The sequence below is a fragment of the Zychaea mexicana genome, assembly GCF_025766255.1.
Source record: "Zychaea mexicana strain RSA 1403 chromosome Unknown BDB00scaffold_29, whole genome shotgun sequence".
In the NCBI taxonomy this organism is placed as follows: domain Eukaryota; kingdom Fungi; phylum Mucoromycota; class Mucoromycetes; order Mucorales; family Lichtheimiaceae; genus Zychaea; species Zychaea mexicana.
This window is the reverse complement of record NW_026516692.1, coordinates 363,777-377,367: the sequence shown is the minus strand read 5'-3', so window position 1 is coordinate 377,367 and position 13,591 is coordinate 363,777. Positions and strand designations below refer to the sequence as shown.

Genomic DNA, 13,591 nt, shown 5'->3' with positions numbered 1-13,591 from the left:
GTTTGTGCATTCCGTTTGAGATTGCGCATTCTGGGGCTCATAACAGAATTATCTTACCCATTCACCCTTTGCCTTTTATGAGACACTATACACTATACACACGTAGAGACACAGCAGCTGTATGTACTGCCGGTTGTGGTTCAATTCCTCCAATGTTACGATAACATATTGTACTAGTAATACTAAGTCGCTCTAAGTAAGTACTATAAGCTCCACTTTTTTTTGTAAAAACTGTGCTTCAATCTTTTAACCATGCAATGACCCACATCATATAAGAAGGTTACATTCTGTTTCTCTTATTCATTTTGGGATCGCTGTTCAATGTACAATAATAAACTTTTCATTTTACTGCAGTATTCAAGTATACCGCGACATTTGAACACACACATCAGCTTTCATTTAAAAATACCGAATCTTGCCTTTTTTATATACATGATGGGTTCGGTTCTTCGGTTCGATCCTTCGGTTCTACGGTTCTCGTCGGTTCTACGGTTCTCGTCGGTTCTAGCCAGTTCTGTTCTAGCTTTAGACGGTTCGGTTCGGTTCCCTTCAAAAACCGAACCGAACCAAACCGTGCAGATCCCTAATTACTTTCATGTTGTGGTCTGTTGGCCATGATGGTTTTTGCCTCGCTTTTTTTCTTTTTAACTTTTGCTTGTTTTGTGGCCTTGTTTGGCATTTTTTTTTCAAAGAATATATAACTTTTGTTTCGTAGGCTCATGAGGCCTGTCCTAAAAATGATTGTCAATGGTTTTAAATAGGGAATGCTTATTATAGTATGTTTTCTGAAGCATGATGAAATGCATTTGATAAATTAGTTGCACTTGATGCAGAGCTTAAGATGTAGGAATTAGATTATATATATACACACAGTACTGGATATGGCTCTAATTTTAGTCATTTAATAATGGACACTCATAACGACTATGTATACCACGAACGATACATAGTTAGCAGCATGGCGATAATGTATTACTGGGAACAGAAATATGTTGTTTAAATGAAGGCGATGTAGATTGATTTTTCTCAATATTTGTACTGCTGCAGATGCTGCGCTGGTTTTTCGCACCTTCCGCTGTCAAAATACATTGTGAATACATAAATCTTAAGCAGTTATCAAGGAAGGATAGTCATTAGAACTGCTTATAGTTAGTTCATCGGTCGATAGCGGTTACAAAGTGGTTTTATAATCGTTACAATGGCAGTAATAAGTCGCTGTTATTCATCAGTCAGGTAAAGAAAGGAACAAGATACGACATGTTCCTACACAACACTAACTATCTCTATCTAGTGTCTGTTACATGTTCAAAGTACAGGAAAGGAGAGAAAACATTGTTAATATCTCAAGCATACATAGAATAGGGTATACCATCCAATCTACTGAATCAATGTGCCATCTATATTAATGCTTTTTGAAAGCTATCAACAAGGTACCTGATGAGACAGAAGAAAGATAGGGTTAGTCTGAAGTGTAGACACTGATGTTGGATCTACATGTGGGTTAGAGTGTAATAATAGTTTTGCTAACACCATGGCATCATTATCACTGTCATCTAACAATGAAAGTATTAGAGAGATCACTAAAATGTAGGCTTTTTGAGTGGTATAGTTGCTGCATGTCGCTAGCATATTACAAATTACACGACCTAGAGCAGCTCATTCAATAAGAACAGCACGATTTATAAACTTATTCTGCAATCTCAGATGACATTAACCTTTCCTTGAATACATGGAATCAATGCCTGGTTCATTTAAAGCATTTTGAAGGTTTTCTGTAATTATTCTAAAGATACTAAGCTCTTCTTTTATTAATAACAAGCAGGTCCACAGCTCTACTTATAAAAACGGTCCCCAATAATTAATATTCAGATATCATTTGGAATAACCAATGATATCGCTGGGTATCACTGTGGTCCTGCTATTGAGATTTCAAGAAATGGTGGACCCAGGTAGACCTTGTCGTCGCACAATACTCAGTTATATTAATAACCATACATATTTCTTTTACTGCGGTCATCAGGTTGTGCAGCTGCCCACTTATTATACTTCTTTACTGTGCAACGCTAATCGTCGGAGTCATACCTTTATTCATAGCTATTATTATATCCGCAGCTTATCATTGTAATCATCATCATCATATCCGCAGCAGTATAAATGTATATTTATAGTTTTAGAAATAGTATAAATATGGGTCAGCTTGATTAAATAAAAAGGGCATCTAATAACCTATTAATAACCTATCTATCTTTGTGGTCTCCCCTCCGTTTTTATTCCTTCGCGAGTCGTCATTATTCTTCGTGGTACAATCTTACAAAAAGGACGACAACCTCAAGATTTTATACTTAGCAATAAATTACTAGCTAAAATGTGACTTGACAGTGTAAAGCAAAAACGTCACCTGCAGGATTCGAACCTGCGCGTCCAAAGGACAATGCCTTAGCAGGGCACCGCGTTAACCACTCCGCCAAAGTGACCGCTAATGTTGGGGCAAAGTGTGTAGCTAAGAGACCCTATTATTTGACAAGCCCATCATCATGCTAGAGTTAAAATTTGATTTCAGAGAAGTGCTACAGGAAATGGATAAAATTGGCTCCCCTACTTAAATCCTTCTCCCCCAAAACTATTTGGGATAACCCCTTTTCTATACCACTTACACTACTATGCTTCTTCCCACTCTAAGACTTTTACAGCTACTGTAATTCTCTCTACTAGGGTTCTTTATTTTATCTAACATTCAGTAGTCTAATCTAGGGGTCGCAATTGGATGGGTCAGGTCAGGTCAAGGGTCTGACCTGTTGACCCGTGGGTCAAGAAAACACTGACCCGACCCAACCTGTTCAACCCAACGGGTCAAACCTTGGGTTGACGGGTTGGCAATGATTTCAACGATTTCGCAATGATTTCAACGATTTCTAATCAAAAGGAAACAAAATGACGAGTTTAAGAAGAAAATATATACTAAAAGTAAAATAAACAAGCTCAATAGTTTTATTTATTGATTGGTTTTTTGATAAATCGTCTATACTAGCATTGGCGTTAACTGGCCAGAACTCAGAAACTTAATGGGCAGATTGGGATAGAGACAGAGAGAATTTGAAGATTATAAAAAAAAAGGGAAGGCAAATAAGTCAGCAGCAAAAAAATCAGCACTGTATTGCATAGTCAGCGAGACGGGCTAAATAGTGTGTTTTGCAATAAGTGGGCGATGGACAATCATATTCCTATGCATTTATAGCGGATGAAACAAAAGAAAAGTTGTCGTATGTGAGATTGTGGTATTGACAACAAATACCATGCTGAATAAAAGTAGTGGTACTGAGCAAGGACGGGGCAGTGACGAAAAAGGACAGGTGTAAAGAAAAGACAAGTGGTGCTGGAGTGGCGACAAAAAAGGACAGGTGTAAAAGAGAAGTGGTGCCGCAGCAGCAACAAAAAAGGATGCGGTAAAAAAAACAGTGAGAAAAAGGCTGCAGATAAGAAAGCAGTGATGCTGTATTTGTACCAGGGATGAAGTATTGAACGCAATGACGAAAAGATCGAGCTATAATAATGATTGCTGCCTAACGGTAGTCAAACATTGTGTTTAGTCACTGTAGACAAGTTGATTTGGACGATCGTAAAATTAAAGGGAAACGTACCTGTACCATCCAGGAGTGTAGAGAAAATGACGTATTTGCTCCAAAAACATCTAGTTACACCAGCATTAAAACGTTTTTGGAGAATTGTAAAAGAAGCTTTATTTATGCTACATAATAGATCAACTAAAGCTTCAAGTATATGTATCCAAAGCATGGCCAAACTGGGCATGATGTCCGTATACCCAAAAGCAAAAGATGTACTGTTTTCTAAGTAGTAGTTATATTTCTATTCTATGCAACGTAAACAGCGATAAAAAAAGATATAAATATATACAAGTTTTCCGTTTTCTTGCAAAGTAATCTTTATTTTCTCAGCTATTCTTTTTGATACCTAACAGCCTTCGTACCTAGCACTTACACCATCATGGAGTTCACCCGTTCTGACAGCAATTTGTCCTCTATGTCCTTAGATCCCACTGAATCTGAAGCCGGTGACTTTCACGAAGCAACCACAAGCGAGACAGAACACAGTGCAGCAATGGTTAGCCAAAGTAGTACGGCACGGGTTCATAAGAGCCATGGATTTACAAATACAAGGTTGCAGATGCTACAAAAGATGAGAGGAATCGCATTATCAAGATTACTTGTTCAAGGTGCCAAAAGTCATATATTGGTTTATCTACTGGTAACATTATCCGTCACCTACTAAATAGACACAGCATTATGAAGGAGAAGTGCGAGCAAGGCAGCGTGGCAGTTGTTGGGCCAATGGACAGTTTCGCTCGTGGTGTTATGTCTATCCAAGCAATGACCGTTACTCAAGAAGTATGGCGGGAGCAACAAGCACGTTTCATCATCAGCACAAAGTCTGGATACACGATGGTGGAAAATGAAGAATTTCGCAAGTTCATCTAGCTCACTCAAGCTGCACCGTCGTTTGATGTTGTCGCGCCGATTACTGCCAATACCATCAAGAGCGACATCACCTGGTTATATTGAGTCGAGAAGGCGCGCATCATGTCCTATTTGCAAGCGCAACAATGTCTCTCTTTTTCCGTGGACGCCTGGACCTCAGAGTGGGGGTATGATTTCCTTGGTATTACCGCTCATTTCATTGACGAGTACTGGGTGCAGCGGGAGGTTTTAGTCGGTCTCTAGCATCCAGATGAACGCCATTCCAGAGAAGCTCTTGCAGATCATTTCCTAAGAGTGCTCGACGATTTCGACATTACTCATCTCCTGTTTGCCAGTACCACCGACAATGCTTCCAACAACCTGTCCATGGCTAAAGAGCTTGAAAGGCGTGCCGAGACAAGAGGGGAGAGTCGTCGCGCATTCCATTTCCAGGCAGCCAAACACCTTATCCCATGTATTGGTCACGTCGTCAATTTGGTTGCGCAAGTACTGATCAAAGATGGGTTGCGTTCACAGCCGTTGCTCGATAATGTTGTTGAATCAGATATCGCGGCCGATCAAGGTATTAGCAACGTGGTGTCCAAGTTAAGAGTAGGAATAAAGAAAATCAGGTAGGGTATAAATCACTGGCATAAATGGTCAGGCCGCTTACACACATATTAACTTAAATTTACCATGTTCTAAGGATGTCCACTACCAAGTACCGAAAACAATATCGTGAATATTGTTCTATGAAGTATGGCGAGCAGCTCGAGCTACAATTGGATATGCGCACACGATGGAACTCCACTTATGATATGCTGGTACGGGCGTTGAGGGTGAAGGACGCGTATAATGCAACCTGCGAATTCTTTAGCGAGTTGTCGATATATCGGTTGGATCCCCAAGACGAGCCATACATGAAAAATGTCATAGCATTGCTGGATAGTCTAAAAATTATGACGGAAGAGCTATCAACATCACAGTAAGTTATTACGGAAAATATAACATGCTGTAATAGCATCACATACAGCAATGTATTAAGCAACATGGTCCATCAAGAGTTACCCGTCTATCAACAAAATAATCTTCGCATACAACGTGCTCATTGACGATCTCGAAGACTTCCAAGACGACACGTCAAATCCGCAAATCCTGCGTGACGCAGCAAGACAGGCCCAAGCAAAGCTTGAAATGTATTATGCAAGAACCGATTCGTCCACCGTATATGCCGTCGCCGCAGCAATGGACCCATGCCTGAAGTATGCTTACTGGGATGAACGGGAATGGGAGCCAGAATTTAAAGAGACAGCTAGAATGAGTGTCGAAGCAGAATGGAGCACGTTCAAGACTGTGAGTGGCACCACTGACCGTGAGGCTGGAGCACTGTCACCTGAGGAGATACGTCGCAATCGCTACTGTCCCAAGAGGCAAAGAATCCAAGATGAGTTGACAGCATATGTAAGCGAGCCACAGACAACACTTGCCGAAGGTGACGATAATAGACGACCAGTAAGCTACGAATTGGAGTACTGGCAACGCACAAGCACAACGTACGTGCAGTTAGCAAAAATGGCACGCAAGTTTCTCGCCATCCCTGCAACGTCAACATCTTGTGAGCGCTTGTTTTCGGATGTCAAAGGATTCGTGCCATCTGAACGAAATAGATTATTGCCGGAAGCATTACAAGAAAGCGTTTTGGTAAAGGCTTGGTCAAAAATAACAACCGACTAAAAAAATTTCCACCACCTTTATCCCTTTTTTTTTCTCACTTTCCGATCTTTGTCGTTCCTATTTGATTTGTCTCTTTTTCACTCCTCTTTCCTTTCGTTCATTTTTTTTGCTCCTATTGCTAAACTGCTCACTTACTTTTTACACTTCTTCCTGTTTCCTTTTTTAACGGCCTTCCCTATTTTGTTCTTCCTTTTACTCTAAAGTCTAAGTTATCTTTGGTCTTCAGGTATCCTTATTTATTAAATCCTATATACTTTGCACCGTTAGGCCTTAGCGCTTCCCCTTATCTTCATACTCTGCCCTTCATATAAAATAAACAGTATTCGCATATGTCATCATAATATTCTTTTTTCCCTTTCGTATATCTTGCTATACACTTGAATAAAGGAACCGTTGGATAACTAGTACTGTCCCAAATCTAAACTATAGACACTCGGGTCACAACGGGTCAACGGGTCGGGTCAAGGGTTGGACGGGTCGACCCGTGGGTCAGAAAAGCAGCAACCCGACCCGTTGACCCGTCCTTGACCTGTGGGTTGGTTTTGACCTGCGGGTCAGATTGCGACCCCTAATCACCAGTATTCCCGCCCTTTGCTGAACAACGACAGTATTTGGATGGCAGAACACCTATATGAATTGCACTGACATTTTGCTCGGTTTACTTCGAAGGACCAGGCCAGAAGGAACAAAAAAATAGAAAAAAAATGAAAGCAAGACATCACCCGCAGAAGGCAAGAGGTGATTAATAGACTTAAGAGAGAGGGAAAGTGGGGAAAATTTCCCTTTGACAACCTTAGTGAGATACAGCCTTAGTAATAGAAAGAATATATCTTTTTTTTTAAATTTGATCTATTACTTTCCATGTTAGAATTACTTTAATGTATCATTTCCATTGTTGGTTGAAGTCTGTTCATTAGCGTCACTGTAAAAAGGTGGATCAGACTAGTTTAAGGATTTTAAACCCGACCGCAAACAGAGATACACACTCTCTTTCTCCCAAAATGGATACCTCAAACGTTCCTGAAAATTACGAGTCTTACGCTGAAAGCACGACAGTTGTTCTCCCTGCCACAAGGGGAGAACGTGGCCGCATCAGAGGAAGGCCTAACGATGACGAGGTAACGAGGCTTTACATGCTTCAACTCCCCCCTGTGATTGTCAATGGCGCAATTTACGAGGATTTTGCCCTGCGCAATTTCGTCAGACGCATGGGTTGGTTGGTGATTCGCCCTGCTTACTTGGACGATGCAGTTCCGAGAGGGCAGCCCAGGATCAGGGTATATGTACATTGCAACGTATGTGTCATCGACGGCGTGCGCTCCTTGTATGAACATGAAGCGATACAGGAGATGGTGGAACGCGGATTCGAGGTAGATCTTAAGCCACTTTCATCTTTCGTCATCTTTATTAAAATATGGATATCTAGGTGTTGAAAGAGAAGCCGACATATGCCCCACAGACTGTCCTGCACCTTTACTTTTCGGGAAAGCTGTGGTACATTACCGGGGTGAATGGCTTTGTATACAACATATCATCAACGATCATGAACAATCCGCAGGTGACAACGTACCGAGAACTTCTGCAGTTGTTTCGATCTTTTGATCGAAAAGATATGTCGCTTGAAAGGGTGAATGACGACGATGTGCAGCGCAGAAGAGAGCGAGATCGCCAAGATGGAATGAAAGCTTGGCAAGAGTGGCCATCGCATCAGCAGCAACAATAAAAGGCTGTAGGTCATTTTGACATGCACATGCAGACACTGCATTAATGTATACTAGTTTATGCTGCTTGACTTATAACCATCCATATCAGAAACTGTTGTGAATTCATCTTTTTGTCTTTATATTGAGCAGAGGGAAATCAATAGGCTTTTCTGTAGAGCATGAAGTATGATTATCAGGTTGAGTAATGGCACAAAGTATATCAATAAGTCGTGCGTTATTTCTGTGTCTATTATAGCTTTAGGCTGCTACACTTGATCATTATATGGGGACCGGCCATGGTTATGATGATTTTAATGCGGTCTAGTAGCCCTAGATGACTTTTTAGCTAAGATATATCAGGATAGCCAAATTAATTTCTATTGAAATAATTCATGCATGAATGTCTTGGTATGCATACATTTAAATTTTTGAAAAAAATAAAAATTGGATTTCTTTTAATATAAAAATAACACCACAGAATATAAAGCAAAATATATTTGTTATCTTTTTAGCACTCCAACAAAACTACCCCAACGAAAACACAATATGGATCAAATGAACCTCCTCACATTTATTGCCATTATGGCTGAATTTATTCCTATTTTAGGAATAACATTGACGCTCTTAATAGAAAGAGCAAAGCATCTTACTGAACATCATCAAGATGTTAGTGAAAAAACAATTGCTGACCAACTAAGGGTCGAACTCGAAAAGGACCTCATAAAGGCTAACATAACAAAGGAAGTAAGGGACGAGAACCGTACTGTAATAATGGGACAGATTAGGGCTTTTGCAAAATTCCTCAAATCCTCAAATCCTCAATTTTCCGATGCAATGTTAAAGGGTAACACCTCTGGTGCAGATTCCTCACAGGGCGGCAAAGAATTCCGATTCCAAAACACTAAAGGGCTGTTCACATATATTTGTAAGGACTTCCATTTAACAAAAGAACAAATCATGGAATGGTTTATAAAACATGAACGTATTGGTTATCGAATTGAAAAGGCAATTGTATGTGATGAAATTGCACCAGAAACTGGTGAGAAACATGTTCATATATGGATACAAATGAATGAGCGGTTCGACACAAAAACAGCACGTAAATTCTTTACTATCGATGGTGTTACTCCAAATATTAAGCCAGGTGGTAATCCACAAAAGTCCATTAGCTACTGTATGACAGGAAAAGATTATATTTGTTATAATATGGATCCAAATTATGAAGTTAAGACCAGAAAAATGCACCAACAGTTACTTGGATATCAATTAATTACGAAGCAGCTTAATATGTGGAAGGCTACCGAAATATATCCAGAATTGCTATTTAAATATGATACTGTAAGATCAAATTTAAATTCTTACTTTCATGATGCCAATATAGAAAATAACCTTGGAAATAAACTACATATGTGGTCTATGTTTGGGATTGAAACAATGTTTGGTGGTAAAAATAAGATACCACAATACTGGATTGTATGTCCATCAAATGTAGGTAAGACATATAGCATTGATGTATTAGAACAAGGTGGCCATCGAGCATATCTAATGAATAAAGAAAATGATTAGTCAGATTATAAGGATGATGATTATGATTTTATGTATAATGAAGAAACAGGTTCTGATTTCAAATTAACATTTTTAAACCAAATGTTAGAAGGAACACGGTTAAAACTTAATGGTAAATTCACAAAGTCAATAACTAAAAAGAAAAATATGCCAATAATACTGAATAGTAACTATATGCCGCACATGTTATACAAAAATAAATCAGTATATGAGTTAGAACCAACGCTCAATCGTTTATATATTATCTATGTTGATAAGAACTGTAAAGGTCATATAATATGGAATCCATACACAATGAAGGTGAAGGATTATGAAAATAAATTCATGTATTATGAAAACATGGATATGTATGAAGACTTATACAAAGATGAATTCGAAAACGAATACCAAGATCAGCATACATTTATCCGTTATGCACATAATAGTGGTCAGGATGGTATTAAAAAATATACACCGATGGATAAAACAGTAGAGGAACTGCAAGAATTAGCTGATACAGAAGAATATATGAAGGAACAAGAAAAAAAACATAATAGTAATAATTAGGGATCCGTACGGTTCGGTTCGGTTCGGTTCTTGAAGGGAACCGAGCCGAATCTTCTAAAGCAAGAACCGAACCGACTAGAACTGACTAGAACCGACTAGAACCGACGAGAACCGTAGAACCGAAGGATCGAACCGAAGAGCCAAACCCTTCATGTATATAAAAAAGGCAAGATCCGGTATCTTTAAATGAAAGCTGATGTGTGTGTTCAAATGTCGCGGTATACTTGAATACTGCAGTAAAAAAGAATAGTTTATTATTGTACATTGAACAGCGATCTCAAAATGAATAAGAGAAACAGAATGTAAACATTCTTATACGATGTGGGTCATTGCATGGTTAAAAGATTGAAGCACAGTTTTTACAAAAAAAAGTGGAGCTTATAGTACTTACTTAGAGCGACTTAGTATTACTAGTACAATATGTAATCGTAACATTGGAGGAATTGAACCACAACCGGCAGTACATACAGCTGCTGTGTCTCTACGTGTGTATAGTGTATAGTGTCTCATAAAAGGCAAAGGGTGAATGGGTAAGATAATTCTGTTATGAGCCCCAGAATGCGCAATCTCAAACGGAATGCACAAACTTGATAAAACTGATCGAGAAGCCATAATAAATCTAGTAAAGTAGTACGTCATGGAGAAATATGCATTGTGGGTAGCAAAGTAGAGGAACAAGTAATGATGTGCGTCATGGGCGGAGAAAGCAAGCTGCCGTCAGAAGAAGTGTTTTTTTATTTTTTTCTCTTCTCTTCTTTACTATTTTTCACTCCCTTCTGCTTTTGCAGGTTTCAATAAAGTATGGCTTGCAAATACACTACTTCGTGGTCTTTTCGAAATAACATTGTTCGTAACTTCCATTATAGCCTACTTTATACTAATTACCAAAATCGCTGATTGCAATCTTCTGCCTCTCGGTTCTTCGGTTCTAAGTATACAGAACCGGTTCGGTTCCGGTTCGGTCCTTGGTAGGAACCGAACCGTATTTTCTTGGTTTCGGTTCAGTTCGGTTCCGGTTCTACGGTTCTGATACGGATCCCTAGTAATAATACATAGAACAATAAACAACATAAACCGCCTCAACAAAATAATAGAGGATGGTTAACTGTAAAGGTACCATCATCAGTAGATTGTAGGCATTGGGAAGATGTGTTTAATGATATAAAATGTGATGATGTTGTAAATGATACTACTGATTGGGAAAACCCACCAGAAGATATAGAGAAACATAAATACATAGATGTAAGTACATCTGAATCAGAGAAAAGCAGTGACTGCAACATACCAAATAATATACCAAAACGTAAAAAGAAAAAAAGACACATTAAAAATAAACGGAGAAACAAGCAAATAGTAGAAGAAATACAGCCAAAAGAATATTTTAAAAAGCATAAGGATATAAAACAGGCTATAATAGATGATATAGATATAACAAAAGAAACTGACGTCAAAAATAAATCAACAGATACTAATATAAGTACAAGTATAACTAATGAATGCATAAAACATAAATATAATTGGGTAAGTAAATGAAAAGTTGATGCGGTCAGTTTCAATATGAAATTTTTTAATATGCAAATAAGTAAGAAATTAATTTAGAGCTGAATACCATGTGTGGCCTTATATTCATGTAGCATTTCCCAGGAATTAAACTTATCAACTGTTAACCAACTATTATCCTTTACACTATATCCAACCCACTTAACCTCAAATATGTACTTATTATCAGTATACACATGTCCTACAATCTTCTCAATTTCATATGAATTACTATGTTCTATATTTCTCTGTTCTCTTTGATTGTATTGCGTTTTCTCTACCACAATCCCTGTCGATGGTCGCTCATCTCCTGATGTGGTAGGCTTCCTCTTAGCCGCGCCTGATTGGCTTGTTTATTCTCAGATAATAAATAAATTTAAAATTTTTTCATTGACACTATTCCTTAGCCTTCCTTCAAGCCACGCATTCGTAGTATACTAGAATGACCAATGGGCTTACAGCCCAGCAAACTGAACAATTACAACAACTACTCGAGATCGCCCAACAGACCAATGGTGAGGTCGAAGACAGACAACCAAGAGACACTTCAGCGTCATACCCTTTGCTGGAAGAGATTCTCTCTGACTTGGAGATCTTATCCGAAAACCCGAATAATGCCATCAAACGATTCCAAAAACAACTTCTATGATATGAAGGGGATGCCTGGACGTGGTCTGGCGCTATCAATGCTCCTTTCATCTCCAAACTTAAAAAAGCAACTTTCGAAAGCTACAACGTCATCCAACAAAGATACAAAGATGCAGACAGACTCCGAGCCACAGCACGAGCAGCCACTGAACTGTTTGAAGAGCTACAAGAATTCATCACGAACACCAAGGTCGACAACACCTCAACAGCCGGCACGGCTCCAGGAAACATCAATGAAAAAATATGCAGACTGGCGATCTTTGGCTTTGCCAATGCAAAAGCGATGGACCGAGACACCAAGTACCTTGTCGCAAAAGCTCTCCAGCTTAACGATTATATCAAAGTCGACAGATCCGAAAAAGAGCTGGTGTTCTCCGAGGAGGACGTTAATAACATCCACCAACAATGGCACCAAGATAAACTCATTAGAAGTGCAGTCAGTTCAAAATGTGGAGGATACGGCCAGTGCGGATTTCATGGAAATTGTGGACGAGGCTGAGGTTTTGCACGCAAGGATTTTGGACGAGGGGGACCGAGACCCCCTGCAAACCAGTCACCAAACTCGGACAGTCACTCCCATCAATAATACCACCATCGTCATCAACAACTCCGGCAGTCGCACCGTTGGGTTCAGTAACACAAGCATCCCAACCAACCATCAAGGGGATAGTGCTCAGGGGCGTCTGAGCCACTTTCTGAATCAATGGAAGAAGATTACAGCTCACAAGTGGCCGTTGTCCATCGTCGAAGAAGGCTATCGTCTTCAATGGGTGAGCCCACCTGTGCCCTGGCAGCCACCGAGGATTGTACGCAACCAAACTGAGCAAACAGTTGTGGATCAAGCAGTGAATCGATTCATGTTGGATGGAGTGATTGAGCGCAGTTCCGATTAAGATCGTCGTTTCCTGTCAACCTTATTTACGATTCAAGAACCAAACAAAGTCAGACCTATTTTATCTAGTGTAAAGACCAACTCCTATATCATGTGCCAACATTTCAAGATGGAGGGTATCCCGGCGCTCCGGGACCTTTTAGAACCAATGGACAAGATGGCCAAATGCAATCTGAAGATGGCTTACATGGTAGTCAAGTTGCACAAGGAGTCTCGTTGATATCTAGCATTCGAACATCGAGGGGTTGTCTACCAGTACACAAGCATCCCGTTCGGCATGGCGGTTTCTCCTTTGGTTTTTATGAAAATTCTGTGGTTTGCCCTGGAACCTCTACGCAAGATACATCATATTCGGCTGGTTTACTATCTCGACGACATTTGCGTGTTGGTAAAGACAGATGCACAGCTACAAAGACACATGAATCTGTTGTTGGATCATCTACAGTCATTAGGTTTTGTAATCAATTGGGACAAGAGTGTCCTCACACCCT

At 39.5% G+C, this 13,591-nt stretch overlaps 2 protein-coding genes and 1 non-coding gene across 3 annotated transcripts; 1 reads left to right on the top strand and 2 right to left on the bottom strand.

The window, feature by feature from the left end:
- Positions 1-2,392: 2,392 nt before the first annotated feature.
- BDB00DRAFT_t49 lies at positions 2,393-2,474 on the bottom strand. The gene has a single exon. It is a non-coding gene; the product is annotated as a tRNA-Ser (tRNA).
- Positions 2,475-7,458: 4,984 nt separating this feature from the next.
- Positions 7,459-8,115, bottom strand: BDB00DRAFT_819560 (uncharacterized protein). Its single transcript, XM_053123242.1, has 2 exons — positions 8,019-8,115; positions 7,459-7,935 (listed from the first exon to the last, which is right to left on the bottom strand). The coding sequence occupies exons 1-2, from the start codon at positions 8,034-8,036 to the stop codon at positions 7,741-7,743; spliced, it is 213 nt and encodes a 70-aa protein (XP_052980557.1). The 5' UTR covers positions 8,037-8,115; the 3' UTR covers positions 7,459-7,740.
- Positions 8,116-12,612: 4,497 nt separating this feature from the next.
- Positions 12,613-13,392, top strand: BDB00DRAFT_903867 (uncharacterized protein). The gene is made up of 2 exons (XM_053128571.1): positions 12,613-13,067; positions 13,155-13,392. Exons 1-2 carry the CDS (start codon positions 12,685-12,687, stop codon positions 13,318-13,320), a joined length of 549 nt encoding a protein of 182 aa, XP_052980556.1. The 5' UTR covers positions 12,613-12,684; the 3' UTR covers positions 13,321-13,392.
- The last annotated feature ends 199 nt before the right edge of the window (positions 13,393-13,591 follow it).

Excerpts from the sequence above, each read along its gene's own strand:
- BDB00DRAFT_903867 (XM_053128571.1), top strand. The coding sequence starts at position 12,685 with ATGGAAATTGTGGACGAGGCTGAGGTTTTGCACGCAAGGATTTTGGAC. Across the intron at positions 13,068-13,154 it reads CAAGCAGTGAATCGATTCAT|ACCTATTTTATCTAGTGTAA; the intron begins GTTGGATGGAGT and ends AAACAAAGTCAG.